Source organism: Thermothelomyces thermophilus, chromosome 4, assembly GCF_000226095.1.
Source record: "Thermothelomyces thermophilus ATCC 42464 chromosome 4, complete sequence".
NCBI classification, from domain to species: domain Eukaryota; kingdom Fungi; phylum Ascomycota; class Sordariomycetes; order Sordariales; family Chaetomiaceae; genus Thermothelomyces; species Thermothelomyces thermophilus.
Window position 1 is genome coordinate 2,090,254 of NC_016475.1, and position 27,014 is coordinate 2,117,267.

The window sequence follows — 27,014 nt, forward strand, 5'->3', positions numbered from 1 at the left end:
ATGAGGCAGAGGGGCTGTTTAACTTGAATCTCGGGAAGACCGAGTGCAAGTGGTCGGTTCTTTCGGCGCTGTTCCAGGGTTAGGGTCAAGCTCGCTCGGTTGGCGGCGCGTTGCACTGTTGTAGGTATGATCCAGGCCCCTCCACACTACTAGTAGGCACCCGGAGTCGAATCCACCAGCCGAGTGAATCGCAGGCGGGCGCATCGAAACATGCGGCCACGACAGCTGCGCGCCGCTTGCCCCCGATCATGGCCCTCCGAGGGAGAGACATAGCACTTGCCGGCGTCGCGTGCTTCATCGCCTGGGGATACGCCGTCAATTGGTTCCCCGCTCTGCGCTGGGCCGGCCACGCCTTTGTGGGCGGTGTGCTGCTCGCCGTCGCTGGCCTGCTCGCCCTCGTGCTTCTCACCTCTCGCGGCCCACGACATCGCCAGCTTCGGCAATCACACCGCCCCAGGGCAGCCGCTTTTCTGGCCCCCGACGCGTGGAAGACCGAAGTCGCCGCCCTGCGACGCCGCCAGGCCTACACCAAGACGCCGCTCTGCCCCGAGTATCCGAAGCTGTCGGCCGCCCTCGACGAGGTCCTCGAGTGCATCATCCGCGACTTCATCCGGTCCTGGTACTCGCACATCAGCAAAAACCCCGTGTTTACCGACGAGGTCGACAAGGCGATACGATGTGCCCTGCTCCGGGTTCGCGACCGGCTGCAGCGGCTGGACCTCGCAGAGGTGCTGACCACCCGCTTCGTCCCCATCTTGACGGCCCACTTCCGCGACTTCTACGATGCCGAGCGGTCGGTCAGGGGGCGTAAGCTGAACCGGTCCGTCACCGAGACGGAGGAGCTGGACCTGGCCATTGCTTCCAAGTACAGGGAGGGGAAGCTACATCCGGCGGCGAGCCTGGCCTTCTCCGATACAAAGACGATCCAGCAGGACTACTTGCGACAGACAATGTCGAAAATCCTACCCGTCGTGCTGCCGGAAAACATGCTTGCTTCGAGAGCGGTGTCGATACTCATCCGAGAGATCACCTCGTGCGCCGTCATGTTCCCAGTGATGCAGATGCTGTCCGACCCGGACACGTGGAATCAGCTGATGGAGAACTATGGGCGGGCCACGCTCCAGGACCGCTCCACCGTCCGGAGACTCCGCGCCGCCCTGGACGAGCACGCCTCTCCGGCCCCGAAGGCCGGCAAGCCCGTGGCCTTCCCTCGCCTGATGCCGGGAGACAGCGAGCGGAGATTCGAAAAGTTCATCAGGGTCATCAGGAAGGTCAATAACCTCTCGGACGCGCGGCGTTTCCGTAGCGAAGTTGCCAGCCAGCTCAAGAGAGACTCGCAGCAGGAGAACGCGGACCATGTGTACCTGCGCCGGTTGGAGCTCGGCAAGAGGATGCTGGATCAGAGAGTGCAGCATCTGGCCGCCGGAGGCGGGCGCCGACCTCCTCTCCAGCAACCCGCAGAGCTCGCCGTGCCGAGCGAGTCTCGGCTGCAGAATGCGCCGCTGGTCGAAGTGCTACGGGACCCCTCGACGCTCTCCTACTTCATGGAATACATGGACCGGCAGCGGCTGATGCCCTTGGTGCAATTCTGGCTCGTCGTGGATGGCTTCCGCAACCCTCTCGAAGACGACGGGCCCGAAGGAGAGGAGTTGCCGCTACAGCTACCCCCGTGGACGGAATCAGACAGGCTCGACCTCGCCCAGATCGATGCCGCTTACTTGAGTAGGCCGGAGCTGAACGTCCCTGCTTCCTCGAAACTGGTCATTCAAGAGTTCCTCAGGGCCGGCAAACGGGCCACACCCGAGCAGTACTACAGGGCGCGCAGGGCCATCTTGCGAGCACAGAGCGCAGTGCTGGAGGAGATGCGCGCCAAGCATTTCCAGAACTTCAAGCAGTCCGATCTGTTCTTCAAGGCATTGGCCGCAGAAGAGGCTTCCAAGCGCACGACCCTGGCGAACGCGAGACCAAGATCGGGCTCCTCCCTTCCGCGATCGACCACGTATGGCCCCTCCTCCAGGCCGACGCCTGTGGCTCGCCTAGGCTCGAGATTACAGGCGGGGCCCAACAACAGACGGGCCGGATCGACGTCGGATCTCAAGGCCTTGAATACTAACGGCGGAAATGACTTTGATCCGCGGCGACCAGCAGGCGAGCCTCATTCCCCGCCTCCTCTACCTGACGCCGACGAGGAGGTGGGCGACGACACGCTGGCCGATTCCATGGCGAGCCTCGACCAGGACGTGAGCGCCGCGCAGCCGATGCTCGACACAAAGGTCGTCCAAGCCATGGAGCAGGCCCTGAATCATATCCTCGAGGAGAGCAAGCCGTCAACGGCCGAGGATCTCAGGGCGTCGCTGTTCGGAGACGACGACGCCGGAAGTAGCATCTTCTCCCCGCTGAGCGACGCGCCTAAGCAGAGGGCATCGCCCGCCCCGGCGTCAAGATCAAACAGAGGCTCGGTAGACTTGACGAGATCCAGCCGTTCTTCGCTCGATGTTCCTCGGCCTGCCGAGCAACCCAGATCGAGCCGAGGGTCTTTTGACGCCCGTCGCTCCGGCGAGCTTCCTCGGTCTGGTAGAGCCTCGCTGGACGCTGAGCGACCGGCGAAGGGCCAGGAGAAACCCAGCTTGGCTTCGCTGGGCTTGGTAAGCGCAGCTTCGCGGATTGGCGTCTTTGAAGACGATGACCTCTTCGAAGACGAGAACAGGTACCTCTCGGACGAGCCTTCTGATCTGGATGACGACGCGGACGCCGACGACGCCGATGCCGTGCACGAGGCTGCTCCGGGCGATCTTGGCCTCGCGGAAGCCATCACGGCGCTGACTAACGACATCGACAAGCTGATCGCCCAAGAAGCAGTGGTGGACTCTCTGCTGAAAAAGGCCGAGCTGACGAACAACACGGCCGAGCTGAGGGTCCTGCGCAAGTCAAAGGCGAGCTTGCAAAGAGAGATCCGGCGCAAGGAGCTACAGAGGCAGCAGTACGTCATACAAGAGAGCGACAACAGCCTCTACGGGCGATCCACCATCAAGATCAAGTCCATCCAGCTCGGCCGCGAGGACGACGGCAAGGAAGTCGCCTTCTACGTGATCGAAGTCTCGCGCAACGCCGGCGAGAGGATGCCCGCCGCGACTTGGGTCGTCACACGTCGCTACAGCGAGTTCCTCGAGCTGCACCAGAAACTGCGCTCGCGGTATCCATCCGTCCGCAACCTCGACTTCCCCCGCCGTCGCGTCGTCATGAAGCTACAGAACGAGTTCCTCCAGAAGCGCCGCGTCGCGCTCGAGAAGTACCTCAGCGAGCTGCTCCTGCTTCCCGAAGTCTGTCGGAGCCGCGAACTACGCGCCTTCCTCTCGCAGAGCGTCATTCACCCCGCCCAGGGCGGCGCCTCCGACCAGAACGACGCGGCCAACAGCAGCAGCAGCAGCAAGAAGGACATGATCACGCGCATCTACGACTCGGTCGCCGACGGCATGGAGGACATCCTCGGAAGCATCCCCGTCCTGGACCAGCTCTCCCTGGCCGGGCAGAGCCTGATCGCCGCCGCCGCCGGCCAGCTCGGCAACGTCCCGCTGGCCGCGCTTGCCGAGGGGGACGCCGCCGCCGCGTCGGCGGAGGGCGGCGTCATGATGAACGCGGCCGAGGCCGAGGCGGAGCTGAACGCGTTCGAGGAGAGCAAGGGCCAGGGGGAGGCGGAGCCGTTCGTCAAGCCCATCTGCGACATCTTCCTCGAGATCTTCGAGCTCAACCGGGGCAACAACTGGCTGCGCGGCCGCGCCGTCGTCGTCGTGCTGCACCAGCTGCTGGGGGGCACCATCGAGCGCAAGCTGCGCGAGAACGTGCGGCTGCTGCTGGTCCGCGAGGACGCGCTGCTGAGGTACGTCGGCCTGCTGAGGGACGCGCTCTGGCCCGGGGGGGGGCCCAACGACGACGGGTCGGCGAGGACAAACAAGGCGCCCAGGACCAGGACCGAGGCGGAGAAGGCGAGGACGCGGAGCGAGGCCGGCTTGATGCTGGCCACCCTGGTGCCGGACCTCGTGGGGAGCGTGGTCGGCCGGGTGAACGCGCAGGCCGCGAGTCGGCGGGTGTTTGCGGCTTTCAACAACGCAAGATTAAAGTACGTTCTCTGCCCCCCCCCCCCCCAAATTCCTTTTTTTTTTTTTTTTACGTTTCACACTCTCTTTGGTGGCCCAATGGTGGATGTGATTGCCTGTTTTGCACCTGAAGGCTGACAGTGGACGTTTTTTTTTTTTTTAGTGCCCACCTTGCGTTTACGCTGTTGGACGAGATTGTCGATGTCTTGTTTGGGGAATGAATTACGACTTGCATTGCCATGGCGTTGTGCTTTTCCTTTCAGTCATTATTTGATGGGCCATTAGGAGGATCGTTTGTCTTCCGGGGTTGTTGGGTCTGTCTGGTAACTTGCATGGCGGGCGCCGGGATGGGCTTCGATGTCCAAGAGATGGGGGGATTCTAGCTGGTGTCATATAATTAGTGCGACGCTTTGGAGGTCCTGTCCCTAAGATCATCATCCCTTTCCAGAGGGATGATGCATGTTACAGTGATAATTTTGTAGTAATGGTTGTAGCAAGCTCTCGTTTGAAAACAGAGTACGGGTTTGAAAGAGTAGACAGCGTTCTCTCAAGCGGTTGAGCTCATCTTTTGCAAGGCTATGTTTCCTGCACACTTCCACCGCAGCTAATGCAAGGCAGCCCTGCGATGTGGGTCGCGATGTATGTACGGATCCGTAGTCCGTACGTCCGTACATTCAAGGCGGAGCCCGTCACATGTGGTCGCTCTTCTCGGTCAGTAAAAAAGTTGGCTTGCAGTTTACGGATCCGTAATGCGGGATAGAATATATTCATTCATAGGTCTCCTTTTATTATCTGAGAGATTGGACTCAGGTGAGTCGGGATTTTCCACACCCGATATATCAGTTGGACTGTAGGAAGAAACTCGAATAAATGGGATGAAGAGAGCAGAGCGCGGTTTGCTTGGGCATCATCAGAAACAGGGTCATACAAAGCTCTCGTGCTGCCGCCAGCAGTGGGGCTCCCGTTCTTGGGTTCTCCACACGGAGACGCTTACATGTGGGGTCTTCTTCCTCCTCTGGGCAGCAGCCTTCGCTTGCCAGTTTTCTTCCCATTCTCCATCGCCAAAACATCGCGTTCCATCACAACAACTTGGCCCCAAGTATCCGTGCTGCAGCTGCGCCCTCCCCCTCCTCATACCTTCTCCATCGGTCGGACTATCTGGGAGTTCTGCGCAGCTTGTGTCCGCACGGAAGTCGCTGCACGCTCAGTTCTTGAGCCGCTAGCCGCAAGGCTCGCTTTGGTCCAAAGCTCCCAGGTTTCCAGGTTCCGCTCTTCAACCCCACCCTCGCTGCCTTCCCGACTCCTAATCCCCACGTCTTCTTCGCGTGTTTCCCATTCAACCTGCCAACCCACACCATCGCCGCTCCATCAAGAACACAATGACAGAGGTGTCGTCAACCCGCCTCTACCTGGGCAACCTGCCCCGGCATGGTAAGTTTTTGTTATCGCCTTTCCGACTACCAACGGCAAAGGCTGCTCCCCGGCGAGACCCCCAATCGGCGGCGGGCAACAAACGACTGTTCGATACTGACGGCCTCCCAGCTACCAAGGCCGACGTCGAGGCGCATTTCGCCACGCACGGCACTGGCGAGATTACGGAGATCAAGCTTATGAACGGTTTTGGCTTTATCGAATACAAAGATGCCATGGATGCCAGGGATGTTGTTCCAGGTGAGCCACCTCTGCCGAGTCCTCCTCCCACCCATCCGCCGCCGGCCGTCTTCGCTAACTCAAGCGCGCCTCCCGCTAGCCTTCCGTACGTTCGATGTTCCACTCCGCTTTGGAGACCCTGGTTACCGTGAACCCCGCTTTCCTGGCTAACGGCGATTGCTCAAGACGGATCCGACTTCATGGGAGAACGCCTTACCGTCCAGTTCGCACGCGGCTCCCGCCATCGCGAACACGGGCATGACCGTAACAGTGCCCCCCGGCCGCGCCGCACTCCCCATCGCATGCAAATCACGGGACTTCCCAATGATACCAGCTGGCAGGTCTGTTCAAGCTCTTCCCATCTCGTTTTTCCGCGGACTAGTCTGGATGCACCCCCTTGAAGCCCTGGAACCGGCCAAACCCTTGGTCTCTCCCCGGGGACTAACCCGTCCTTCTCCCGGTTTGGTTTATCGGTCTGGACTTTGCCTCCTCATCTCCCTACTGGAATAGTGCTGTGGTGGCCGCCTTTTTCCGGTCGGCAGGCTTTTCAGAGGCTACCATCTCTCCGCTCTTTGGCGCTCAGCACTCTCCCACATCCCGTCATTCTTTCCTGGTTCTCTTGGCTGTGGCTTCGGGCTCGTTGGAGGGGCGCTTCCCAGCCGGCAGTCGTCCTCCCCCGACCTGTTCCCTCTGCCGCCGTTGTCTGGCACTCGTGGCTTCACTGGACTTGACTGGCTCATGGGACCGCCAACCTCGACTCCGGGATCTCAACTTACATGGACTCTGGCTCTAGGACCTGAAAGACTTTGCTCGCCAGTCCGGCGCTGACGTTGTCTACTCCGAGACCAACCGCAATGGTGGCACCGAAGGGTGCGTTTTGGACCCGTGGCATCCGTCAGGCCAACAAGTGCTGACCATCGCGCAGCTTTGTGGAGTTTGAGACCGCTGCCGACCTCAGGACCGCGGTCGAGAAGCTGGACGGCCGCGAGTTCAAGAACGTTCGCGTGACCTGCATTGCCGCCGTATGCCTGCTTGCCCCGTGTCCCCATCCTTGTCGGCTAATCCTAACGCAGACTCAGCCTGATTACCCTAGGGGAGACAGAGGTCGATCACGCTCTCCGCGCCGTTATCTGCCTCCTCCTCCCGTGGATGACTACGACCGCCGCGGCCCGCCGCGTGGCTATAGCCCGCGCCGGGATGGTTATCGCGAGCCTACATACCGTGAGCGAACCCCTCCCCCTCGTCGGGACTATTATGATGACAGGAGGGGAGGCTATCGTTCGCCTCCGCGTCGCGGACCGCCGATTGACGACTACCCGCGCGGCCGCTACGACGATCCCTACCGCGGCGGACCTCGTGACTACCCTCCGCCCGATCCGTACATGAACGGCCGGGGCTACCACGATCGTCGAGGCCCCCCGCCGCCCGATTTCCCGCCGCGCGACCCGTACGCGAGAGATCCCTACCCGCCTCCCCGGGATTACGAGCGGCGTTACTAGGATTGTAAATTGGTTGTTTCCCTATAGGGCGAATATCCCTCTGACAAAATGCTTTGGGTCACAGTTGAAAGGATCATCCTTCTTTTTTTCTCCTTTTTCTTTCCATACCTCTCATTCCCTTTCTTTCAGAAGTGGAGAGGAGCTGTGATGCTGTTGGTTTCCTCTTTCGTAGTCTCTATCGGTTTCACGATGATCGGAACCATCATGACGGAGGTGCCTCTTTTTCTTTTTTGTTTTTTTTTCCGGGTTCTTTTCTCTTGTCGGTCATACTCAAACACGGGCAGGGCAATGGTCCGTCGGGTGTCTTTGTGGTTTCTGGCCGCTGCTGGCTATGTCACCGGCCCATGGTGCTGTCGTCTGCGGTCTTCTTTTTCGCCGTTCTGCCACCTATGGTTTCCTGTCTCCGCTGCCTTGGTTCTGTCGCAGTTTAGCCGGCGCTGGGGCTAGGGGTGTGTGCGGGGTTGGGAATTATGATGTACGATGCCGACGAGAGCAGGTTGTGCCCTAGCCTAATGCTTCTCTATGATGTACGATTATCTCACTACCTGCTTCTCGCTTGATGAGCTTGCTGTCAACCTGACGATGGTCTTGGCACACTGATTGTGCACCGACAACTACATTGGCCGTCTCTCATTAGAACATTGGGAATCCTTTGCACGAAACACCTAAACAAGCACGACAGATTAAAGAGGCACAAGTAGCTTGCTTCAAGGACCTGGGTATGAATGATGCGCCTCCACTCAGAAAAGTACCATACAAGAACCGGGAACCAATGGGACAAAACAAAACAAAAAAGGTTCGCCTCAAGCTCTTCTTCACCTGGCCTTTCGCCGAACCTTGAACGTCTTGAGCGGGTCCTTTTTCCCGCCAACCTTGAACGACCTGCCCTTGGGCTTGCCCTTTCGGTGCCTCCTGTCCTTCCCGTCTAGCTTCTTGAGCGGCACGAAGCCGATCTGCTCCGACGCCAACGCCTTCTTCCCTTCCTTCGGGAGCAGGTAGTCTGGGACGTGCTTGAGATGTGGCTGCTGCCGTGTGGCATGGCCCAGTTCCCCGTCGTGCCTCAGGTGGGCGAGCTCGGTCGGGTTCTCCTCGAAGTAGCTGACGCACGGAAAATAAAACAGTTGTTAGCTTGGTTTGGGCGCAAAGCAACGCTGGCATGCCTGCTGAGTCGCGCGTGCGGGAAGACATTTCTGTGGAGCCACTCACCGCTTCAACGCCTCGCTCCTCAGGAGCTCTTGCCGTAGTTCCTTCGTCCTCGCCTCCCGGATCGCCACCTTTGTGACGGCGCGCAGTGCTGTTCCCGGAGGCTATTGTATTAGAACGCGGCTTCCAGAGGAGATGGAGGGAGAAAAAGAGGAAGAGAAAGAGGCGTGTGTGAGGGGAAGACGCACCATCGTTCATGCGGTATCTGAAGGCCTCCATCTGCGACTTGTTGAAGTTGTACGGCTCCAGTTTCCGGTTGAGCTTCGCCTGTTGGCGCATGACCTTAGCCAGGACCTTTTCGTCCTTCTCGGTGCTCTTGATGGTGGTTGGCTTGTGCTTGCCATGAAGTTCCTTGGGAACGACGAAGGAGAGCGCGATACCGGCGCGCCCTGCCCTGGCGGTGCGTCCTATCCTGTGGGTGTAGGACGAAGCCGATGTGGGCATATCGAAGTTGAGCACTGCAGCAACGTTCTTGAAGTCGATGCCTAAGGGTCTGGTCAGCGGAGGAAGGAAAGAAAGGCGTTTGATGGATCGCCTGGAAGGCATATACCTCGAGACACGCCGTATTCTTCGTCCTTTTTATACCGCCGCTTCTTCTTTGGTTGCTCTGCGCCCTCGTCCTTCTTCTCCGCCTCGTCATTGGAATTCGACTTCTGCTTCTGCTTCTTCTTCTTCTTTTCTTCTTCCGCATCCGCAGCCTCGTCTCCAAACAGCTCGCTCTTCTCGTCCGAGGCGATAATGATGTCGTATATCCCCTACAAACAATGTTAGCTTCTGATGGCGCGGACCGCCAAGTGGGCCGTAGTCGGTCCAGCCGTACGCACCCGGTTGAATTCCTCGATGATCTTGATCCGAGTATTGATCGGCAGCTCCGAGTTGAGGACGCAGCTCCTGATGCTAAACTGCTCAAAGAAGAGCTTCAACCGGTACGAGCGATCAATGTCGGCGACAAAGATGAGACAGGGGCCCTTGATGAGCTGGAGCTTGAAGATGAGGTACGAGATCAGCCACTTGTCTTCCTCCGAGCACTTGACGTAGAACTGTGTCAGCTTCTCGTCCTCGGCTCCGAACTCCTCGTGCAGATCCAGCACGGTCGGGTTGCGGCAGAAGATGCCCTTGAGCGCGTCCAGCTCGGCGGACAGGGTGGCGCTCATCATGATGGTCTGGACGCCCTTGGGCAGCGAGCGCGAGATGTTCTCCATGTCCTCGTCGTAGCCGTACGACAGTACCAGGTCGGCCTCGTCAAGGACGAGGTGCTGCAGCTTCGCGAGGGAGAGGGCGGACGAGCTGACGCTGTGCCAGGCGCGGGCGGGGGTGGAGACGACCACGTCTGGGACGTTGGCGAGGAGCGAGCGCTGGACGGCGTCGGACACATTCTCGGTCAGCCTGGCGGCGTGGATGTCCTTGGCGCAGAAGGCCGAGAACTGCTCGATGGCCTTGAAGACCTGGTCGGCGAGCTCGCGGGTGGGGACGAGGATGAGCGCGGCGGTGAAGGGGGTGGGATCGACCTGCGGGACGGGGAGTTAGGGAACGGGCCGGGCGTCACATCGTCGCGCGTTGTTTTCGAATCGCCAATGGAAGAAAGAGGAAAAGGGGACGAAGGGAAGGAGGAGAAGAGGAGGGGAGCGCAGGGTGGAGATTCACGTACGGCTTTGCGCTTCAAGATGGTGGAAAGAACGGGGAGCACGTAGGCTGCCGTCTTCCCGGAACCCGTCTTGGCTTTGCACAGCACATCTTGTCCTTTCAGGGCGAGCGGAATGGCCTTGCGCTGGACGAGGGTGGGCTTTTCGAAGTTCTGCTTTGCAATGGCCTGCACCAGACGCGGGTCGAGGCCAAGTTCGGCGAACGAGGGTTCCGTTTCGGCTGCTTGTTTCTCGGGTTGGCTAGGCTTGCTTTCCGTCTTGGGCTCGGTCTCGGTTTCGGGCTCGGGCGCGGCCGCCACGGGCTCATCGTTCTTGTCCAGTTTCCGCTTCATGGCGTTGCACGTAGGGTATGTGTGTTAATTGGATCCCGGCACCAATTTCTATGTAGGGGACCCGATCCAGCCAGAGGGGTGCCAACAACTTGGGGGAAAAATTTGGGAAACCAGCTTCTTGCCAGCCGCGATAAGATATGAATGCCCCACTCTCGGCGGTAGTATATACCCCGCTTGCTCCATGAGCTTATTCTATCCCTGCAGCATTTAATTCTCTCCAAGCTCTCTTTCTCCTACTCATCCTCTCTCCCTCTCTCTCTCTCACGCAAACACACACACAGCCCTCTCTCCTTTCCTTCTCCGCCGACCCAAAGCAGCGCGAGTGCAAGGCTTCGATGCCGCTCAGCGGGTAGATGATTGGATCTATTGGATCTTTGTCAAACGCAGTTGGAAGACTCAAACAACAGAAGGAGGCTTTGCAGTGGTGGCTTCGAAGGTTCAACAAAGTGCCTTGTAGACTACCCAAGAAAGTAAGAGCACTATATATAGACAATGGAAATGGCCAATGCGTTTAGCGAGCGTCCCTCGCCGTGTGGTTAGCTCGTGGCTAGTGCCTTAGGACCTCATACACTTCTGACAATCTTTCATGATTAATGCTTTTCTATCAAGTTGTCGTTCAGTCGTACGACTGATCCGAGATAAACCGCTCGTCTAGATCCTCATTTATTTTTTTTCTTCTCAAGGCGAAGAATACTTGTAGTTGTACTTCTCCTTCGCGTCGGCGACCAGCTTCTTCGTCGCCTCCAACGAATCCTTGACGTCCTCGAGCCCCGGCTCGCCCTTCAGAGCCCTCTCGGCGGTGGGGACGCTGAAGCGCGACGGCTGCCCGCTAGGCACGGTGAGGCCCTTCTGCACGGCCGGCCTCGCCAGTAGCCTGTCGAGCCAAGCCCTCACGTTGGGGAACTGGGACGCGAGGTCGATGCCCGCGTACAGGCTGGCATTGACCCACCCAATCAAGCTGATGTCGGCGATACTGTACTTGCCCCTGCCCGGGCCAACGATGTAGTCGCGATCGGCGAGCCGCGCGTTGAGGATGCCGTACAGCCGCTCTGTCTCGCCAACGTAGCGCGTGATGCCCCAGGCGATCTTCTCAGGAGCCGCGCGGAGGAAGTGTCCCGCTTGGCCTTGCCTTTATCATTTCAATTCTTGTCAGCCCGAATGGAGAGGCAGGAAAAAAAAGAGGAAAAAGAAAAGAAACATACATGGGACCTATCCCGCCGTGTTGCCAGGAGATCCACTGCTCGGCGACCGAGTAGTCGTCCGAGTCGACCGGAAAGCTGAACTTGTACTCCGGGTCATAGTGGCGCGTGAGGTAGGTCAGGATGGCCAACCCCTCAAAGACGGCGAAGCCGTTGCGATCGTGGTCGATGATGGTCGGGATGCGCCCATTGGGGTTGAGCGCCGTGTACCAGGGCTCCTTCTGGGTGTTCTTGCTGATGTTGATGGACTGGTAGGTGTACTCCTTGCCGTAGGCTTCTTTCAGCTCCTCCAACAGGATAGAAGCTTTGAAGCCGTTAGGGGTGCCTAGAGTTGTTTGTTACCGCATGAGTTGCATGTTCGACATGAGGGATTGGATCCTAGCGGGCTGCCCAGAACTCACCAAAGGTCAAGAGTTCAATGCCCGACTTGGCAACGAGGCCGGTGGGTTCAGCCATTTCGTCTGATCTAGCTTGAAGCTTAGGGGAGGTGGTGGTGAAGATGGTCCTCAGCTGGGCGGGTCTGGACAGTCGAGCAATAATATGTCGAGATGAACTGGGCACGCGATTGGTTGTGTTACTGTAAGTCTGAAGAAAGCGGCGATGACAATGAGGACCGGGTGCGGCAGCAACAACAGCAGCAGCAGAACCTTGAAGGGCGGCCGGGCCTCTTGATATGCCCTGCCCCGCGAGTGGGCAATGTCGTGCTGCGAGCATCGCTCTAGCTGCTGCTGCTGCTGCCGGTTCTTGCGTGATCGGTCGCCGCCGTCCGAATTTGTCTAAGCAATCAATCTCAGATTTGGTCAGCGCAACTGCGATCTGAATAATCGCCTTTGGCTAACCGAGCGAACGGATTGCGTCAATGCAGCCGCAGCGCGAAGCCGGCTGTGGGTCGATTACCAATTAACTACGCCTGGGCCCACCTGCTAGAACGTGCCAGTGGGTACATTTACTGCGCACGAAGGAGTATTCCACAGGCACGCACTGCATACATAGTACTTGCAGTAACTATGTGCGTGCTGCACGAATCAGGTGCTTTGGAGTGTTGCGTAATCATGAACAAAGCTCGGGTCGTCTCTCTCTCTCCGATAATGCTCTGGGCTATGTAAGTTCTCCCCTTTAGCGGTGCCTCAGGAGCGAATCGTAGCACAGAGGGAAAATACGCATCTCGCTCGCGCTCCTAGAGGCTTTTTTTTTCGGCGCCACTTTGTGAAAAAAGAAATGAAAAGCGTAGATAAACCGATCATCCGAGGTTGCCGTCGGCTACACGATACTCTCTTTCAAAGCGTTCGCTGAATCCAACAAACGAAAGGTAGGCAACCTTTATGTGAGCCCACAAAAGAGAGAAGAGTATTTCCAACTGGGAACCGCGAACCGAGTCCTCTAGCCAGTTGACCTCGGCCAAGGTACGGGTCCGTATATCGGCATACATGCCTGCTTGACCACATATTCATCCGCGCGATCGACGAGCATCCTAACAAGCCTCCCTGAATAAAAAAGGGATCTGGGTTTATTAGGTTACTGCCCAAAAACTTCTCGGCCCGATGCCTACATGTGATCTGTCGACCTGAGGCTCCTTCATTGACTGCTCGCCAGTCTAGGTACCTAGGTACCTTCAGTTTTCATGCCGTTGACAGTCCGGCATCACCTACGAAGGGTGCGAGGTTGAAATATTCGTGCTACCAAGGATTATAAGTATCTAGCTATAACTAACGTCTGAGCTCGCATCTCAACACCCGAACCGAAAAAGGAATTAATATAGGTTCTTACTTAAATAATTATACCACCCTCGCTCTTTCTAGAGGACTACTCTCGGCGTCGCACGTGTAAACTCCATAGCAGGTGCGCGGCCTCGCCACAAGCACCCCGCCACTGCCAAGCGCCTAACACGCATATACAGATAACACAGTATTAATTAAACCTGCAGCCTCCGAGTAAATTAGCATCACGAAAAGTATTTGGAATAATTAACCCAAAAGCAAGAACTCGCACCAAAACACCAACACTCAAGACACCGTTTCGATAACCTTTATCTGTCATCCATTTGGACAAAAAAAATGCCGCACCAGACCTCTACCGCCTCCTCCACAGGCCACGACTTGGGCACCCAGACCCAAACTCAGCATTCAGGCTCGGAGAGGACCCAAGCACCGCCGACCGGCGCCGGAGTCAACACCGGCGCGGGCATCACCAGGCCCAAGACGGAAGCCGAGAAGGAGGCAGACCGGCGCTACGAGGAAGCCATAGAGGACGAGTATGCCAAGCGTGAGGGCGGTGCGTGAAAGGGAAACACGTAATCAGCGGAAATGAAATGGTGAATGGAGGAGGATAACTTGGCCAAGTACGCCGTCACTCTAAAAGTGAAACATTTGATCAGGCACTGATAAACTATTAATTACTATCTAGAGACCTTTACACATAGTCCAATCTTAACAAACCGAATAGTAATTGGGAGTCCTGACATGGACCCAGCAGGTGCTCAGCTGATTACGTCGTCGAATGAGAGACGTAAGTAACGGGAGACAATGTTTAATTATACCTTACCTAGAAAAATTCAATGTTGCCTTATTACCAATGTTTCAAATAATATTCCTAACTACCTCTTGGATCCAAAAATGCCACCCAGGCATGAACCCGAGACTCTGGTCTCTCTTATTTCCCTCCAGCCACCCGTATCGGATGCGCCTCGGTGTTCCACACGTACTCGTTCGTGTTATCGGCCTTGACCTGCCACGGAGCATCCTGTTCCCATCGTGGTTTAGCTGAGAGTCGGCCCAGAACACCGATTGTCAGCCAACTCACCTCGGCATGGATCAGATAGCTATACTTGAGCACCTCGGCAAACCAGAAGCTCTCCTGGAAGTCGTCGAATCCGCCCCCGTCTGGAGCATTCACGTCCTTGATGCTCGAGAATCCGCTCCCCACGCGGCATGTCTTGTTGATCCTCTGGAATGCGTCCCAGGCCCAGTCCTGGTACTTGGTGTCGCCGGTTGCGCGGTAGGCGTAGTAGTAGCTTTCGATGACCTCGGGCCGCAGCACGTAATGGCCGTTGGTGATCCAGAAACCCGACTTCTCGTAGAAAGCGGTCTGGTCCTCTGGAGGCGGCTGGTTATTGCTCGCGTTGAGCGGCAGCTGCGAGTCCTGCCAAGCGAAGACTTCCGGCCCGATTCCCGTCGCCGTGCCCACGTACGTCGCGTGGCAGCCTTCGACGAGCGCGAGCCCGAGATCCGTGTACGCCTGTTCGCCGAGCGTGAGGCCGCCAAGTATGAAGTTGCCGCCGTGGAAGCAGGCCACTTCGGTTGAAAAACTGATGAGTATGGGAAAAAAAAAAAAAAAAAAGGGGGGGGAAGTGGGTAAGTAGGGGTTGGGTTGCTCACAATGCTGAGATGAGAACCGCAGCTCCTTGCCCCGCCACAGAGCGAGGAACGTCAGCTCCGGCCTCGTGGTCGGGTGCGAGACGAGGTACTTAATGGACGAGTCGGCCGCGGCGATCCAGCGGTCGCGGTACTCGGCAAACCGCTCGGGGTCGTAAATATACATCTTGATGAGATACTCATAGAAGCTGTCGGTTCCGCCGCCCCAGCTGCCGTTGCCGTCTTCAAACTTCCCGTCCTCGATTCGAATGTTAGTCCCCAGCAGGCCGGGAAATGGCTCGCCCAGCGCCGGCTCGGGGTGCAGCAGGTAGGACTCCGCCTTTTGCGTCAGCTCCGCATATTCAGAGTCCCCGGTCAGGTCGCTGAGGCGTGTCCACTCAAGGATCAAGGTGCCGGTGGTGGCGAGGCCGTTCGTCGTTGATCCGCCCTTCCGTGGTGGGTTGAAGTAGAGGCTGTTGTCCGGAACGCCGCTGGGCGTGTCGAAGGCAACTTTAAGGTTGTCGGCCAGCCGCTTCGCCTGAGTCAGGATGGCTTCTACGTCCGGCTGTTTTTGGATGCCCAGACTGAGGCTGTTGGTTATGATGTCGTAGGCTGAAATAAACTACATGAGCCAGAGACCGCGCATATTATGTAGAGGGACGAGCCCTACCGGACACCAGTCCACCGAGATATCGAATCGTGGTCTCGAACAGGGACACTTCGGTGGTGGTGTTGTCGAAGTTGATGGTTGGGATGTACTCCAATATCTGGTTCACGACATCCCAGTTCTCCATGACCAGCGCCGTGCTGAGCGCGTCGACAGCGCTCGCACCCCATCCATTTCTATCGGCCGTCTCTAGTTAGCAGTTATCAAACCTCCGCCCTCTTCACCTTCTTCAAACACAGCAATAAATAAATGAATAGCTTTGAATAAATAAATAGAAAGAAGCAAAAAAAAAAAAAAGAAAAGAAAAGAAAAGAAAAATAGTAAGAGGAACGAATGGAAGGAACAAAAAAAGTAAAGTCCCTGCCTAATTACCTGTCATCCGCGAATGTGTTGGACACGGGCCGTAACGAGTCGTGAGGGAAAGCGTATTTGTAATAACCATCCCAAGACACCTGGAAAGCTTCCTTAACCTCGTCGGCGCGTTGCTTGTTAACGACATACTGCGGAGCGCGCTGTTTGTGAGGTGCAGCAGCAGCTAGGCCAAGCAAAAGGGGACTGGCGGCAGCACTTGCCCCAGCAACAGAAAGACCACGCATGGCGCTTGTTGACCCGCGCCACAAAAAGGCCAATAACCGATCAATACCTCACCAAAACCGCGGATAGCAAGTGCCAACCCTGCGCTCACGTATGTACGCGCATGCCAGGAGCGCGTATTTAAATAGATAATCGAAGGAAGAGAAAAACGAGGAGCTCAATCAAATCAAATCGGTCTGGGGTTAAGGTTCAGCTTTTACTGAGAAGGTGGCACCCCTAATCCGTAGTCTATACCCTGGAGATTGACAGTGAACAGAGCAGATCCTCGGAAAGAAGCCTTGTATGTATGTACTAATACATACATCGTCCGTACAGCGAACACAACCTGGAAACCAACAACCGTGACAATAACAAAACACACAGCTCAACCGGGACACAAGGCAGGCACGAGGAATGTCTCGGTCCACAGCAAGGTCCTGCTCGGACGCCGATCTTAGTGAAGGGCTGCCACCCCTCCTTCTTGGCTCGGCGCCGGTACCAGCGAGGTGATTGGTCCGTTTCCCAGATACCTGCCTAAAAAAGGCAGGCGCTCGGATACCGCTGGTGCCCTGGTGATCCAGATGAGTGATCCAGATGAAGAGAGAGAGAGGGGAACCTGGAAAGCATGGCGGTGTGTGCCACTCAGCTGGCAGCAGACATGAGGTGACCCAGGTAACTCACTGACTGCAGGGACGGGATTCACCACCCAGCCGAGCGTAATCTGTACCATACGCATCCAACTTCAGCATCTTGCATCAGAGGGGCAAGGTAAGTGCACTGCGGACCAAAATTGTCTACTCAAGCTTCCGTTGCATTTATGTGGGCGAGGTTGCAACGGTTGTGATTTCCGTCTTCTCCCACAGCAACTGGCCAAGAGCTGAGAGCACGACTTTGCTCACTTGTTTTTTTTTCTTTAATTACGAGAATCCTGATGTGTCAGCAGAAGCAATGTCTCCCCCCCCGTGAGATCGACCGCACGAGCAACCATAACTGGTCAGTATTACCAAGGATTCCGTCAACGGTGGACGCTGCCCTGGAAAGTTCGCGATTTCTTGCTACCTTAGCAAGGTTGGTTCTGCGCACCCCCTGAAAGTAACCATCGACACCTGCAAACGGCCCGAAGATGAGAGCAGAGCCCGGACTGGAAATCGACTTCTAAGTAACGTTGTTTTCTTGGGAAAGATGACTTGCCAACAGTAGCTAAGTGGTGAAGTCGCACCGCCGATATTAAGCCGTTTTTCTTCCCGGAATCCAAGCTTATTCCCGGCGGTCATCCGACCGTTCAGCGAGCAGGAGCCCTTCCAGTGAGCGGACCCAAACTAACTGCAGGCAGGGTGAAGACAACTGACCATTCATGGAACTCTTTGGTAATGTAACTACATGTACTGATTGTATATACAGCATCCTCTGCGAGCCGCTTCCTTGCGAACCCGGCACCCCGGGTGCATCAGGCAGAAAATATTTAGCATAAATTGATTTGATTTATTTCTCGCGTGCTACGCGAGCAGGCTGTTTGAGACTCGAGATTGATTGAGTATCGTAAAAGTCAGGTCGGACGACCTGCAACTCTTTCCTCCATTCCGTCCTGGATGCTGAGCGCTGCTATGCTTGGCGGCCCCGCGTGATGCGTGTGTATGACGGGATCACAAGGCCCAGGCGATGCGCTTTACTCAGTACCTCCGGCCACTCCGCCCCGGCTCCCGTGCGCCCTTCCCGTCAGTGCCGTTGCTTGGCAACCGAAAGTGCCGAACCTTGTTAGCAGTATCACCGTCTTAGGCAAGTTGCCGCTCGAGGCACGGCGGGTAAGAGCACGTGTCGAGCCGAATTGGGGGTATCTCGCCGGTCGAGGGTACTTTTGCACCGGGTTACCTTCCCTTCTGTGGTTGGGGTCCGAATCCTCCCGTCCATGGTAACGCAACGATACAAGGAAGTGAGAAACAACACGAGGTGCCCGCAGCACCTTCTGCATGATGCATATCTTTTTGGGCCGGAAAACGTTGCTAATCGTTACTCCATGCGGGGCAGGCGACAGACACGAGGTCCCCTTTTGTGTAGGTAAATTAGTTGGCGTTCGGGTATGCCCCGGCCGGTACTGCGACATATATGCTGTCGGAGCATATCCGCTCAATGATGGGTGACTGTGCCTGCGCTAGTGGCATGCAGGTATTGGCGTGGTGCGGCGAATAGGTTGCCCAGACTTCACGTCGGCAACACCGGGAGTAACGGTTAACCTTTCTCCCTAAGTTTTGCCAACGCGGCGGCCACACCGTCGCTCAGCTCGTCGTCCTTGCGTGCTGGCGCCGCTGCTGACGAAGACGTGGCAGTGACTGACGGGGTTCGGACAGGCACGGTCGGATCCGGCCGCCCATTCCTCGAAGCAGCCTCGGCGTCCACTCTGCTCTCCGCGACTGCAGCCTCTGTCCCAGCCTCAATCTCATCCTCCTCTTTCCTTCCGGTCGACCCCTCTCCCAACGCTCCCTTGCCGCTAGCAGCACGCGCCCCAACCCCAGTTCCAACCCCAGCTCCGCCTCTTCTCCTCCCCGCCTTCTGTACCCGAAACGGCTCCCTCACGGCCCGGCACCAGGCGCGCACCTTCTTCTCGCCCCAGCCGCCGACGACGCCGATCTGCTCGGGGTCGGCGTTGACGGCGTGGCGGAGGCTGCCGAACGCGCTGACGAGGGCGACGGCGTCGGCCTTGTTGACGTTGCGCGGCACGGTGACGAACTCGACAAGGCGCTCCGCGTAGCTCGTCGCCTGCTGGCCGCGGATGGCGGCGAAGCCGGCGTGCTCGTACGACTTGTAGAGTTCCAGGTAGCGGGCGGCCTCGGCGGCAGACCAGGCCAGGATGACGGTCACGTCATTGACCAGGGACGTCTTGGAAAGCTCCCGCAGCGCGTCCTCGTGGTTGGGAATGTCAACGAGCGTGAGCAGGATGCGCAGGTTGTACTTGCCCCGCAGGTTCCGGATGCGCGTGTAGATGTATTCCGGATGCAGGCGGTGGTACTTGAGGCTGGAGCACGGCAAGGAAGAGATACCTTAGTAAGTATGGGCTCACAATCGTGGGCGGCTTTGTCTTGGAGTTCAAGACTTGGAAAGAGAGGAAGGGGGGAGAAGGCGGGTTGAGGGGGCAAGGGAGCAACAGACCTGAGGAACAGAGCGCAGGTGGTCAACCCGAGCCCGTAGTCGGCCGGTATGTCGCTGTATTCCCATGGGACCGACTTCAGGCAGGCTAGCACCGGGTTGCCCTTCTGCCGCGGCGAGACGAGAATGGTGGATCCAGAACCGCGAGCGGGCAAGGCCTGCGGAGCAGGTTGCACAACCTTGGGCGGGCCTGAGCCGGAGGAGGTCCGGTTCGCTGGCGGGGCTCGGTCGAGGCGCTGCGGTGTCGGCTGCTGAATCCTCGGGGCGGCCTGTGGTTGCGGTTGTTGAGGCGCTCTCGAGGGGCCGGCTTGCGTGGCGAGCGCTACAAGCACATCGTAGGCATCACCGTATTCATCGTCGTCCATTGTCGTGTCCGGTCTGGCTGATTTCAGTTGGTTAGGTGATCATGGGCCTGGAAGTTCCGGGGCCATGTGCGCGCGCACTACCGCTTCCAAATTTAAGCGGGCCCAGTTCCCGCAGTGCTGGTCTCCACAGCTTGGCAGCCGGCAAAGGCCGTCTCCACTCGCTAGTGTACTTCTCCCGGCCGTTGATCGCCGTGCTGACTTCATTGTGGGGTTGCACAACTGCTGCGCACTCTCCACGGACTCCACGTGCCCCTCAGGTAGGTGGAAGCCGCCCGAGCGCTCCCATAGCGGGGAGAGTGGGAGAAGGAGGAGGAAGAGGGGGGAAGGGAGAGGGGGGCAAACATTTGAGGTCTTCTCGTTTTGTCCGCAACCAACCAAGGCGACGTCCGTGCCAATGTTTGAGAGACATCGAGAAGTCAAGGAGCTTAGGCAAGCACAGGCAAAGGATTTGTTGAATCACTGCTATGGGAATCTATCAGAACGCCGGAGCACTCCGCCCAAACCCGAATCCTGGTATCATCGATGCAAACAGAAAGAAAAAAATACCATGAGGGAAAAGAGAAAGAAGTAACGAAATGGGAGTAAAACCTCCGTAGGCCGATTATTCCCTATCTTCTTCCCGCCTGCGCTTTCGCTTTCTCCGCCATCGCGTCGTGGATGGAGTACAGTGCACGCAGCCACATGTCGAACATGCGCTCCATTGAGCGCGCCTGCTCGTTGCTCGAGCTGAGCTCGGCCATGTGGTCGCGCAGCCTCTCGTACGCCTCGATCATGACCCAGACTTGCAGCGCCGACATGCCCGCGTCCGGCGCCGACGAGCGGCCGCCCGTGCAATGTCCAGCGGCCGGCATGGCCGACGACAGCTCGCGCGTGAGCAGGTCTAAGCAGATCTGCAGGCTCACGTTATTCTCCGGGCTCTTCTGCCGGCTCAGTGGGTGGGCGGCGGCGGCGTCGGCGGCGGCGTGGGGCCATTCGGGTTCGAGCTCGGGCTCCAGCTCAATCTCTGCCTCTGCCTCGGGCTCGCGGTCGTAGTTGGAATTCGGGGCGGGAGCGGGAACTGGAGAGGGAACGGGTGAGAAGGAGACGGGTTTGAAGTAGACCGTGTCTCCCTTGAATGAGACGAGCGTGCCGTCTTCCGAGGCCGGGGACGGGTCCGGAAACTCGGCCACCATCCGGGACGGGTCTTCGAATGTGACTTCGTGCGAGAGGAAGCAGCGGCTGCCCGTGCTGTCGTCGTTGTCTCCGCCAGAAGACAGAGCAGGCTCCCACCCCTCCTCCTCTTTCTCCTCCTCTCCCCCGGAATGGACCGACGCATGCCGGGACTCGAGCACGGCTCGGTACTGCTCGGCTATCAAGTCCACACTCGATGTCCTGCTGAGAAAATGGGTAGGTCGTCGGACGTCTTTGGGCGGGCTGACCGAGAGGCCGTGATTTGTTGCGTAGCGTTTCATTTTGGCCGTTAAGGAGCTTGCAAAATCCGAACCAAGCGAGGATGAGTGCGGTTGAGGGTTGGTGGGCCTGGTGTAAGTCGGACTGGGTGCGACGTAGGTCTTTGCTCTCAGGAGCTCTAGAGAGTCTCTTTTTCTGCTGTAGCGCCCCGACCGATAACAAATCGTTTTGCTCTTCCCACAAGGCGGTATGGGTGGCGGGCGAGGTCGTGTCAAAGACGTCGACTGGCCGTCTATGGCATCGCCAGCCGTGGGCATAAGGATCGGGTTTGAAACACTCGAATCGATCCGGCGGGTTGGACTAGTCTGGGGTTTCGGGATACACTTTTGTAGTTTTCTTCGCAGCTTCAGACACCTCAGCGGCGATGCGTCCGGAGAGTTTTCTGTAACGTTCTGGTCCATTGTGTGATAAAGAAGAGAATTGCCTATTCAGGCGATGTGAATGGTGTGGAATACGGCGATGTCTACAACAATAATTAGGCGCTGGGCAAAAGCGTCAACGTTCCTTATTGACCAATGGTGTGGGACAAAATAGAGTTTAAATCTCTCAAAGCTTGTTAAAGTCCAGGTTCATCATGCCAACAAACAAGCCGCTCGAGAACGACGACGTCCCATGAATCTATCTGTGCTCGGGAGCCACACAGGGAGCCACACGCTCCATCGGGGTGACCGGCACTTGGAGGTCATTGCGGCTCTCCCACCCGCCGGGGGCTGGCCACAGCTGCCGCCGGCCTGCAGTCCTTCTGGAGATGGGCCTGACCTGAATCAGGAAAGAAAGGCAGCGCCGCGACGACTAGCAAGGGATGACCTGTCAACTGAAAACTGCTCACCTTCTACGAGGCCCAAGCTCAGAAATCAGGCCACAACACCCGGATTTGCCCTGGTTGCGTCTGAATTTGTGGTAAAATTCTCGATCGTGCCTGTATCGACAAGCACTGACTCGAACCGACATGCGCTGTCCACGCTATTTCCAGGATTAAAGTTGAAGGGAGCTCAGATGAATGGCTCTGAGCGCTGCAGACTCCAGATAGGAGCAATAACTCCAGTAGGCCACGCGCTGAAGTGGAGGTTACCTTACCTCGCTGAACACAAAGGAGTCTGAGGCGAGAAGCAAGATGCGAAAGAGGCAACTGCCGCCGTGTCCATGAGGCTCGGGAACAGCCAGGGCAATTAATTGATTGTTGATCGAGACTACCTTGAGTTCGGGCCATCCGGTCCCAGCTCATGCATTCTCCTTGCAACATTTGCATCGGATCGTGGTGCAGAAACCTGCATGGTGGTCTCGTGTTGAAAGTGAAAAGTGAAGGGCGACCAATTGTTCCAAACAGGGCAATGCGCGAGTCCGGGACCAAGGAGCAAGATATGGACAGATGAAGTCACTCTTCACGTAACGGTCACCGGTACGATTGTATGCGGTAATTATCAAAGTAGTTGGCATCGATTTCTATCGCTGAGTGACGTGCACTGAAATAACCAGTAATACAGTCAATGGCATTTCGGAAGTGTTCTTCAAATGATATTCTCTAAGTAAACAGTTACACGGAGATCCGTTGAACATCGAGAGCTGTCCGTCAACGATAAAGACGTTGCGGTGCGTCATTTTGCCCCCTTTTAACTGCCCCATTGGTTGCAGTGGAGCAGAAATACTAGGGTGCCAATTAATAACTCAGCACTCTGGAGCACGCAATGGGAATAGAAAATGAAGGCGTCAAGTAAAGCCTGAATGGAGTAAATACAAGGAATCTACAGTACAATCGAGTTCTGCTTATCTATATGTACTGTACGGTACAAGGCAGTTGTTATCTACGGCAGGAGCTTAGACCACTTCTTCGCATTTACGCAGTACACGGAACCCACACCTCGGGCCTCAAGTTTAGTTAACCCGACACGCCTGCCTAACGACAATGATAGTGGGGGATTCTTGAGGCGGAACTCGTGGCATCCTCGCGGCTAGTGACTGTAGGCGCTACCCAGCAGCGCTTCCCCAAAGGCCATGATTTATCCATCAATCACAGGCCGTGCCTTTTTCCCGGACAGGGATGGCCTTCAACCCCACTATGCCCCTCATTCCCGGTCTCGGGCCCACGCCGCTCAGCATCGGGAGCGGATGCCCAGTGTCACGACGCCGACTTGCCATGATGATTACCGGACTCAGAGCGATTCCTCTTAGTGAGGGAAATACTTGAGGAAGTCAGACACCACCACCACCAACCCCCTTGCTTTTCTCTTCCTCAACCGTCGAGCGACCTCCCCCCTCCCTCCCTCTTCCTCCCACCCTGAACACTCCTTCCAACAACCTTCGCATCTTCGCATTTCCCAGACAAGAGTAGGCAGAGCAGCAGCCATGGGCGAGATCACCATTACCGGGTGGACAACGCGCGATGTTCGGTTTCCCACCTCGCTGGACAAGACGGGCTCCGACGCCATGAACGCGGCGGGCGACTACTCGGCCGCCTACTGCATTCTGGAGACAGATTCCTCCTACACGGGGCACGGCATGGTAACGAACCCTTCTCGCTTCCCCTTCTCGTTTTCCTTTCCTGCGCGCGTACAGGCTCTCTTGACGTTCTTGCTCTTTTCTTTCTGACACTCAGGCCAGACCTTCACCATCGGCCGAGGCAACGACATTGTGTGCGCGGCCATCAACCACGTTGCCGAGCGCATCAAAGGCCGCACGCTCTCGAGCCTGGTGGCGCACTGGGGCCGGACGTGGCGCCACCTGGTCAACGACAGCCAGCTCCGCTGGATCGGTCCGGAGAAGGGCGTCATCCACCTGGCCCTGGGCGCCGTTGTCAACGCGCTTTGGGACCTTTGGGCCAAGACGCTCAACAAGCCCGTCTGGCGCATCGTGGCCGACATGACACCCCAACAGTTCGTCGACTGTATCGACTTCCGCTACATCACCGACGCCATCACGCCCGAAGAAGCCCTCGCCATGCTGACCGAGTCGGAGGCGGGCAAGGCCGAGCGCATCCGCGACGCCGAGAACAACCGGGCCGTGCCGGCTTACACCACCAGCGCCGGCTGGCTCGGCTACGGTGAGGACAAGATGCGCGCCCTGCTGCAAGACACGCTCGCCAAGGGGTACCGCCACTTCAAGCTCAAGGTCGGCGGCAACGTCGAGGCCGACCGTCGGCGGCTGACCATCGCGCGCGAAATCATCGGCTACGACCGCGGCAACGTGCTCATGGTGGACGCCAACCAGGTCTGGTCGGTGCCCGAGGCCATCGAGTACATGAAGCAGCTGGCCGAGTTCCGGCCCTGGTTCATCGAGGAGCCGACGTCGCCCGACGACGTGCTGGGCCACAAGGCGGTGCGCGAGGCGCTGCGGCCCTACGGCATCGGCGTGGCCACGGGCGAGATGTGCCAGAACCGCGTCGTCTTCAAGCAGCTGCTCATGGCCGGCGCCATCGACGTGTGCCAGATCGACGCCTGCCGCCTGGGCGGCGTCAACGAGGTCCTCGCCGTCCTGCTCATGGCCAAGAAGTTCGGCGTCCCCGTCGTGCCGCACTCGGGCGGCGTCGGCCTGCCCGAGTACACCCAGCACCTCAGCACCATCGACTACGTCGTCGTCAGCGGCAAGCGGTCCGTGCTCGAGTACGTCGACCACCTACATGAGCATTTCCGCCACCCTTCCGTCATCAAGGACGGCTTCTACCAGACGCCGACCGAGCCCGGGTACAGCGTCGAGATGAAGCCTGAGAGCATGGACCGGTTCGAGTTCCCCGGCGGCGAGGGCAGCTGGTGGAGGAGCGAAGAAGCGAGACCGATATTGGAAGGCGAGAAGATATAGAGCGGGGTGGGCTTGTTTTCAGTTGTTCCGGGGTTTGCTGATTGCTTGTATCTCCTTTACTTACTCTCGTGAGCATTATAGATATCTAGGGGTGGGAAAGGCAAAAAGAGACAACCTGTACGGCATCTCAGGTGCAATAATGAGTACCTGCGTACGTGACTCAAACTAGATAACCAAGCGGCCTAATAGGGGGGCAGTTGGCCTATCAATGTAGTAGGCCAGGAGTCAAAGGGATTGGATCTGTTAACCACGGATCCGAACTCCTTGGCGGTTGATCCGAGAAGCAAACTACCGATAGCGCCATTTCTCCTTTGCCCGGAAAGCAGTCTCTCTCGAGCCGGCCGCTCCGTGGATCTCGGCCAAAGAATGAACTCACTACAACAAACAAGTCCATGGGCAGCTTGCAATGGAAAACACTCCTAACCACCTCTCCCTCGCCTGCCTAGATAGGTGCCTGGAAAAGGAAACAGGAGGTAGGGTTAGGCTCCCTCATTGGAAATTACGGGCCAATAGAACTGTATTTAAAAAAGCCAGCTGACCTGACCATGATACCGCCTGTTTACTCCGTATATTATATGCAAAGGGGCAAGTGGAGGCAGTCGCCAGATCACGTTGTAATGCTGCATGACAACCTTATAAGCCACGCGCCTGGCTTTATGTTAAAAATAAACTAAGTATACACCCATCGAAGCATCAATCAAAAAAAGTGTTTGATGAATCAGAGGCCGGCGCCCTGGAAAATGTTGCTAAATTCACGGTCTCTGAACCCTGGTGCGAGGTTCAGAGGAAAAAAATTATGCTACCTAGCGGAAACTCGTTTCGATCGAGTGACCTCCGGGTTATGAGCCCGGCGCGCTTCCTCTGCGCCATTCCGCTTTTGTTTCTATTATTGGTTGGGAAGACCAGGAAGCTTATATCAACGCAATCTTCACCTGCAAAGGTTAAGATTTCCCACAATACAAAGACGTCAAGGAATCGTGCAAATGCTTCCCTTTAATATCCAGGGTCCTATTCCTGGTCATCTTTATATTTGCGAATTAACTAAAAGTAAACTAGTTCTGGCATAGGAAAGCATTCAACGTGCGGTCCATGCAATGTCGAACCATGTGATTCGTCCTGCATCCGAGCGCTGTGCGGCATCTAAGAGGTACTGCCGCCAAGCCGCGAGTACCCTTGGCACCCTCGGAATAGAGGGCACACCTGTACTCCGTATCATCTTGGGGGGAGAAGCCAGAAACCCCCATCAGTCCCAGTATCCCTTAAAATCTACCCAATTCCTCATGGACGCCGAAATATCTGCATCTCTTCAGCGCCAGCATCGGCCTGCCTACACACATGCGGATGCTCCGCACTCGGGCGAATCCCGGCTCAGTCGTCACTCCTTGACGTGACCAGCAGTGGCGACCTCCAGGATCTCTCTCTCGAAACCCTTGACATGAATGACGGGTATCCCGGCGGCTTCGAGGGTCCGCTTCCCCGTGTTCTCGGCCACGAACGTGTCCGGCTCCGTGATGCCCACGTAGACGGCCCGGATCGACCCGGCCAGCCGGAGCACCCTCTCGACGCACGGCAGGTTCCCGCTCAGCCGCTTCGAGCAGGGCTCGACGGTGGTGTAGAGGGCCAGCTCGGCCGGCAGCACCTCCCCGAGGCTCTCCTCGGGGACCCCGTGCTTCCGGGCCAGCTTCGTGAAGCAGGTCTGCTCCGCGTGGGTGTTGCCCGGCAGCTCGAGGGTGTAACCTGTCGCGAGGATCTCGTTGGCGGCTGAATCGACCAGGACGGCGCCCACGCGGTAATTGGTCGGCTTCGGGGGCGACTTTTGCGCTTGCTCGAGGGCGAGCCGCATGTAGCCCTCGTGGTCGCCCGGCGAGATGGCGGTCATATTTTTTTTTTTTTTTGGTTCTTTTGCAAGGTCGATATGTACGGACGTACAATGTGGGAAGAGGCAGTTACATATTTGGAAGGTTTGCGCGGGGCCCCAACACTGTATTTCTGTACGTCCGTACTCCGTATTCAATACCGTAATTAATCAAGGATGGATAGGGTAGGTCCTCTAGCCC

At 57.3% G+C, this 27,014-nt stretch overlaps 8 protein-coding genes and 1 non-coding gene across 9 annotated transcripts; 3 read left to right on the forward strand and 6 right to left on the reverse strand.

Moving 5' to 3' along the window:
• Positions 1–157: 157 nt before the first annotated feature.
• Positions 158–4,634, forward strand: MYCTH_2306564 (uncharacterized protein). Its single transcript, XM_003664068.1, has 2 exons — positions 158–4,117; positions 4,258–4,634. Exons 1-2 carry the CDS (start codon positions 249–251, stop codon positions 4,313–4,315), a joined length of 3,927 nt encoding a protein of 1,308 aa, XP_003664116.1. The 5' UTR covers positions 158–248; the 3' UTR covers positions 4,316–4,634.
• A 757-nt stretch (positions 4,635–5,391) lies between these two features.
• Positions 5,392–7,439, forward strand: MYCTH_2306567 (uncharacterized protein). Its single transcript, XM_003664069.1, has 9 exons — positions 5,392–5,525; positions 5,637–5,765; positions 5,845–5,850; positions 5,931–6,085; positions 6,538–6,614; positions 6,670–6,766; positions 6,818–6,965; positions 7,017–7,247; positions 7,308–7,439. The coding sequence occupies exons 1-8, from the start codon at positions 5,474–5,476 to the stop codon at positions 7,241–7,243; spliced, it is 891 nt and encodes a 296-aa protein (XP_003664117.1). The 5' UTR covers positions 5,392–5,473; the 3' UTR covers positions 7,244–7,247; positions 7,308–7,439.
• A 507-nt stretch (positions 7,440–7,946) lies between these two features.
• Positions 7,947–12,076, reverse strand: MYCTH_2081249 (uncharacterized protein; the record flags this gene model as incomplete). Its single annotated transcript, XM_003664070.1, has 10 exons — positions 7,947–8,341; positions 8,450–8,537; positions 8,635–8,853; positions 8,997–9,201; positions 9,271–9,954; positions 10,095–10,415; positions 10,993–11,002; positions 11,116–11,550; positions 11,624–11,945; positions 12,022–12,076. The coding sequence occupies 10 exons, from the start codon at positions 12,074–12,076 to the stop codon at positions 8,059–8,061; spliced, it is 2,622 nt and encodes an 873-aa protein (XP_003664118.1). The 3' UTR covers positions 7,947–8,058.
• Positions 12,077–13,602: 1,526 nt separating this feature from the next.
• On the reverse strand, positions 13,603–16,459 carry MYCTH_2139585 (glycoside hydrolase family 47 protein). The gene is made up of 6 exons (XM_003664071.1): positions 16,010–16,459; positions 15,641–15,813; positions 14,995–15,582; positions 14,420–14,910; positions 14,024–14,359; positions 13,603–13,958 (listed from the first exon to the last, which is right to left on the reverse strand). The coding sequence occupies exons 1-5, from the start codon at positions 16,231–16,233 to the stop codon at positions 14,270–14,272; spliced, it is 1,566 nt and encodes a 521-aa protein (XP_003664119.1). The 5' UTR covers positions 16,234–16,459; the 3' UTR covers positions 13,603–13,958; positions 14,024–14,269.
• Positions 16,460–18,279: 1,820 nt separating this feature from the next.
• MYCTH_2306581 (uncharacterized protein) lies at positions 18,280–19,759 on the reverse strand. The gene is made up of 2 exons (XM_003664072.1): positions 19,355–19,759; positions 18,280–19,220 (listed from the first exon to the last, which is right to left on the reverse strand). Exons 1-2 carry the CDS (start codon positions 19,714–19,716, stop codon positions 18,437–18,439), a joined length of 1,146 nt encoding a protein of 381 aa, XP_003664120.1. The 5' UTR covers positions 19,717–19,759; the 3' UTR covers positions 18,280–18,436.
• A 565-nt stretch (positions 19,760–20,324) lies between these two features.
• MYCTH_2127928 (uncharacterized protein) lies at positions 20,325–21,167 on the reverse strand (the record flags this gene model as incomplete). The annotated part of the gene is made up of 1 exon (XM_003664073.1): positions 20,325–21,167. One exon carries the CDS (start codon positions 21,165–21,167, stop codon positions 20,325–20,327), a length of 843 nt encoding a protein of 280 aa, XP_003664121.1.
• A 2,203-nt stretch (positions 21,168–23,370) lies between these two features.
• MYCTH_82505 (mandelate racemase-like protein) lies at positions 23,371–25,092 on the forward strand. The gene is made up of 2 exons (XM_003664074.1): positions 23,371–23,664; positions 23,764–25,092. Exons 1-2 carry the CDS (start codon positions 23,509–23,511, stop codon positions 24,955–24,957), a joined length of 1,350 nt encoding a protein of 449 aa, XP_003664122.1. The 5' UTR covers positions 23,371–23,508; the 3' UTR covers positions 24,958–25,092.
• A 669-nt stretch (positions 25,093–25,761) lies between these two features.
• On the reverse strand, positions 25,762–25,833 carry MYCTH_t125. The gene has a single exon. It is a non-coding gene; the product is annotated as a tRNA-Met (tRNA).
• A 111-nt stretch (positions 25,834–25,944) lies between these two features.
• Positions 25,945–26,893, reverse strand: MYCTH_2306584 (uncharacterized protein). The gene has a single exon (XM_003664075.1). It carries the CDS (start codon positions 26,834–26,836, stop codon positions 26,333–26,335), a length of 504 nt encoding a protein of 167 aa, XP_003664123.1. The 5' UTR covers positions 26,837–26,893; the 3' UTR covers positions 25,945–26,332.
• Between the last annotated feature and the right edge of the window lie 121 nt (positions 26,894–27,014).

Bases quoted from the DNA above. Each gene is read 5' to 3' on its own strand.
- MYCTH_2306564 (XM_003664068.1), top strand. From the start codon at position 249: ATGGCCCTCCGAGGGAGAGACATAGCACTTGCCGGCGTCGCGTGCTTC. The intron at 4,118-4,257 runs GTACGTTCTCTG...TTTTTTTTTTAG, and splicing joins TTCAACAACGCAAGATTAAA to TGCCCACCTTGCGTTTACGC.
- MYCTH_2306567 (XM_003664069.1), top strand. From the start codon at position 5,474: ATGACAGAGGTGTCGTCAACCCGCCTCTACCTGGGCAACCTGCCCCGG. The intron at 6,615-6,669 runs GTGCGTTTTGGA...ACCATCGCGCAG, and splicing joins CGCAATGGTGGCACCGAAGG to CTTTGTGGAGTTTGAGACCG. The intron at 6,767-6,817 runs GTATGCCTGCTT...ATCCTAACGCAG, and splicing joins GCGTGACCTGCATTGCCGCC to ACTCAGCCTGATTACCCTAG.
- MYCTH_2139585 (XM_003664071.1), bottom strand. From the start codon at position 16,233: ATGCGTGGTCTTTCTGTTGCTGGGGCAAGTGCTGCCGCCAGTCCCCTT. The intron at 15,814-16,009 runs GTAATTAGGCAG...GACGGCCGATAG, and splicing joins AACACATTCGCGGATGACAG to AAATGGATGGGGTGCGAGCG. The intron at 15,583-15,640 runs GTAGGGCTCGTC...AGTTTATTTCAG, and splicing joins TCTCGGTGGACTGGTGTCCG to CCTACGACATCATAACCAAC.
- MYCTH_2306581 (XM_003664072.1), bottom strand. From the start codon at position 19,716: ATGGACGACGATGAATACGGTGATGCCTACGATGTGCTTGTAGCGCTC. The intron at 19,221-19,354 runs GTCTGTTGCTCC...GCCGTGCTCCAG, and splicing joins ACCTGCGCTCTGTTCCTCAG to CCTCAAGTACCACCGCCTGC.
- MYCTH_82505 (XM_003664074.1), top strand. From the start codon at position 23,509: ATGGGCGAGATCACCATTACCGGGTGGACAACGCGCGATGTTCGGTTT. The intron at 23,665-23,763 runs GTAACGAACCCT...CACTCAGGCCAG, and splicing joins CCTACACGGGGCACGGCATG to ACCTTCACCATCGGCCGAGG.
- MYCTH_2306584 (XM_003664075.1), bottom strand. From the start codon at position 26,836: ATGACCGCCATCTCGCCGGGCGACCACGAGGGCTACATGCGGCTCGCC.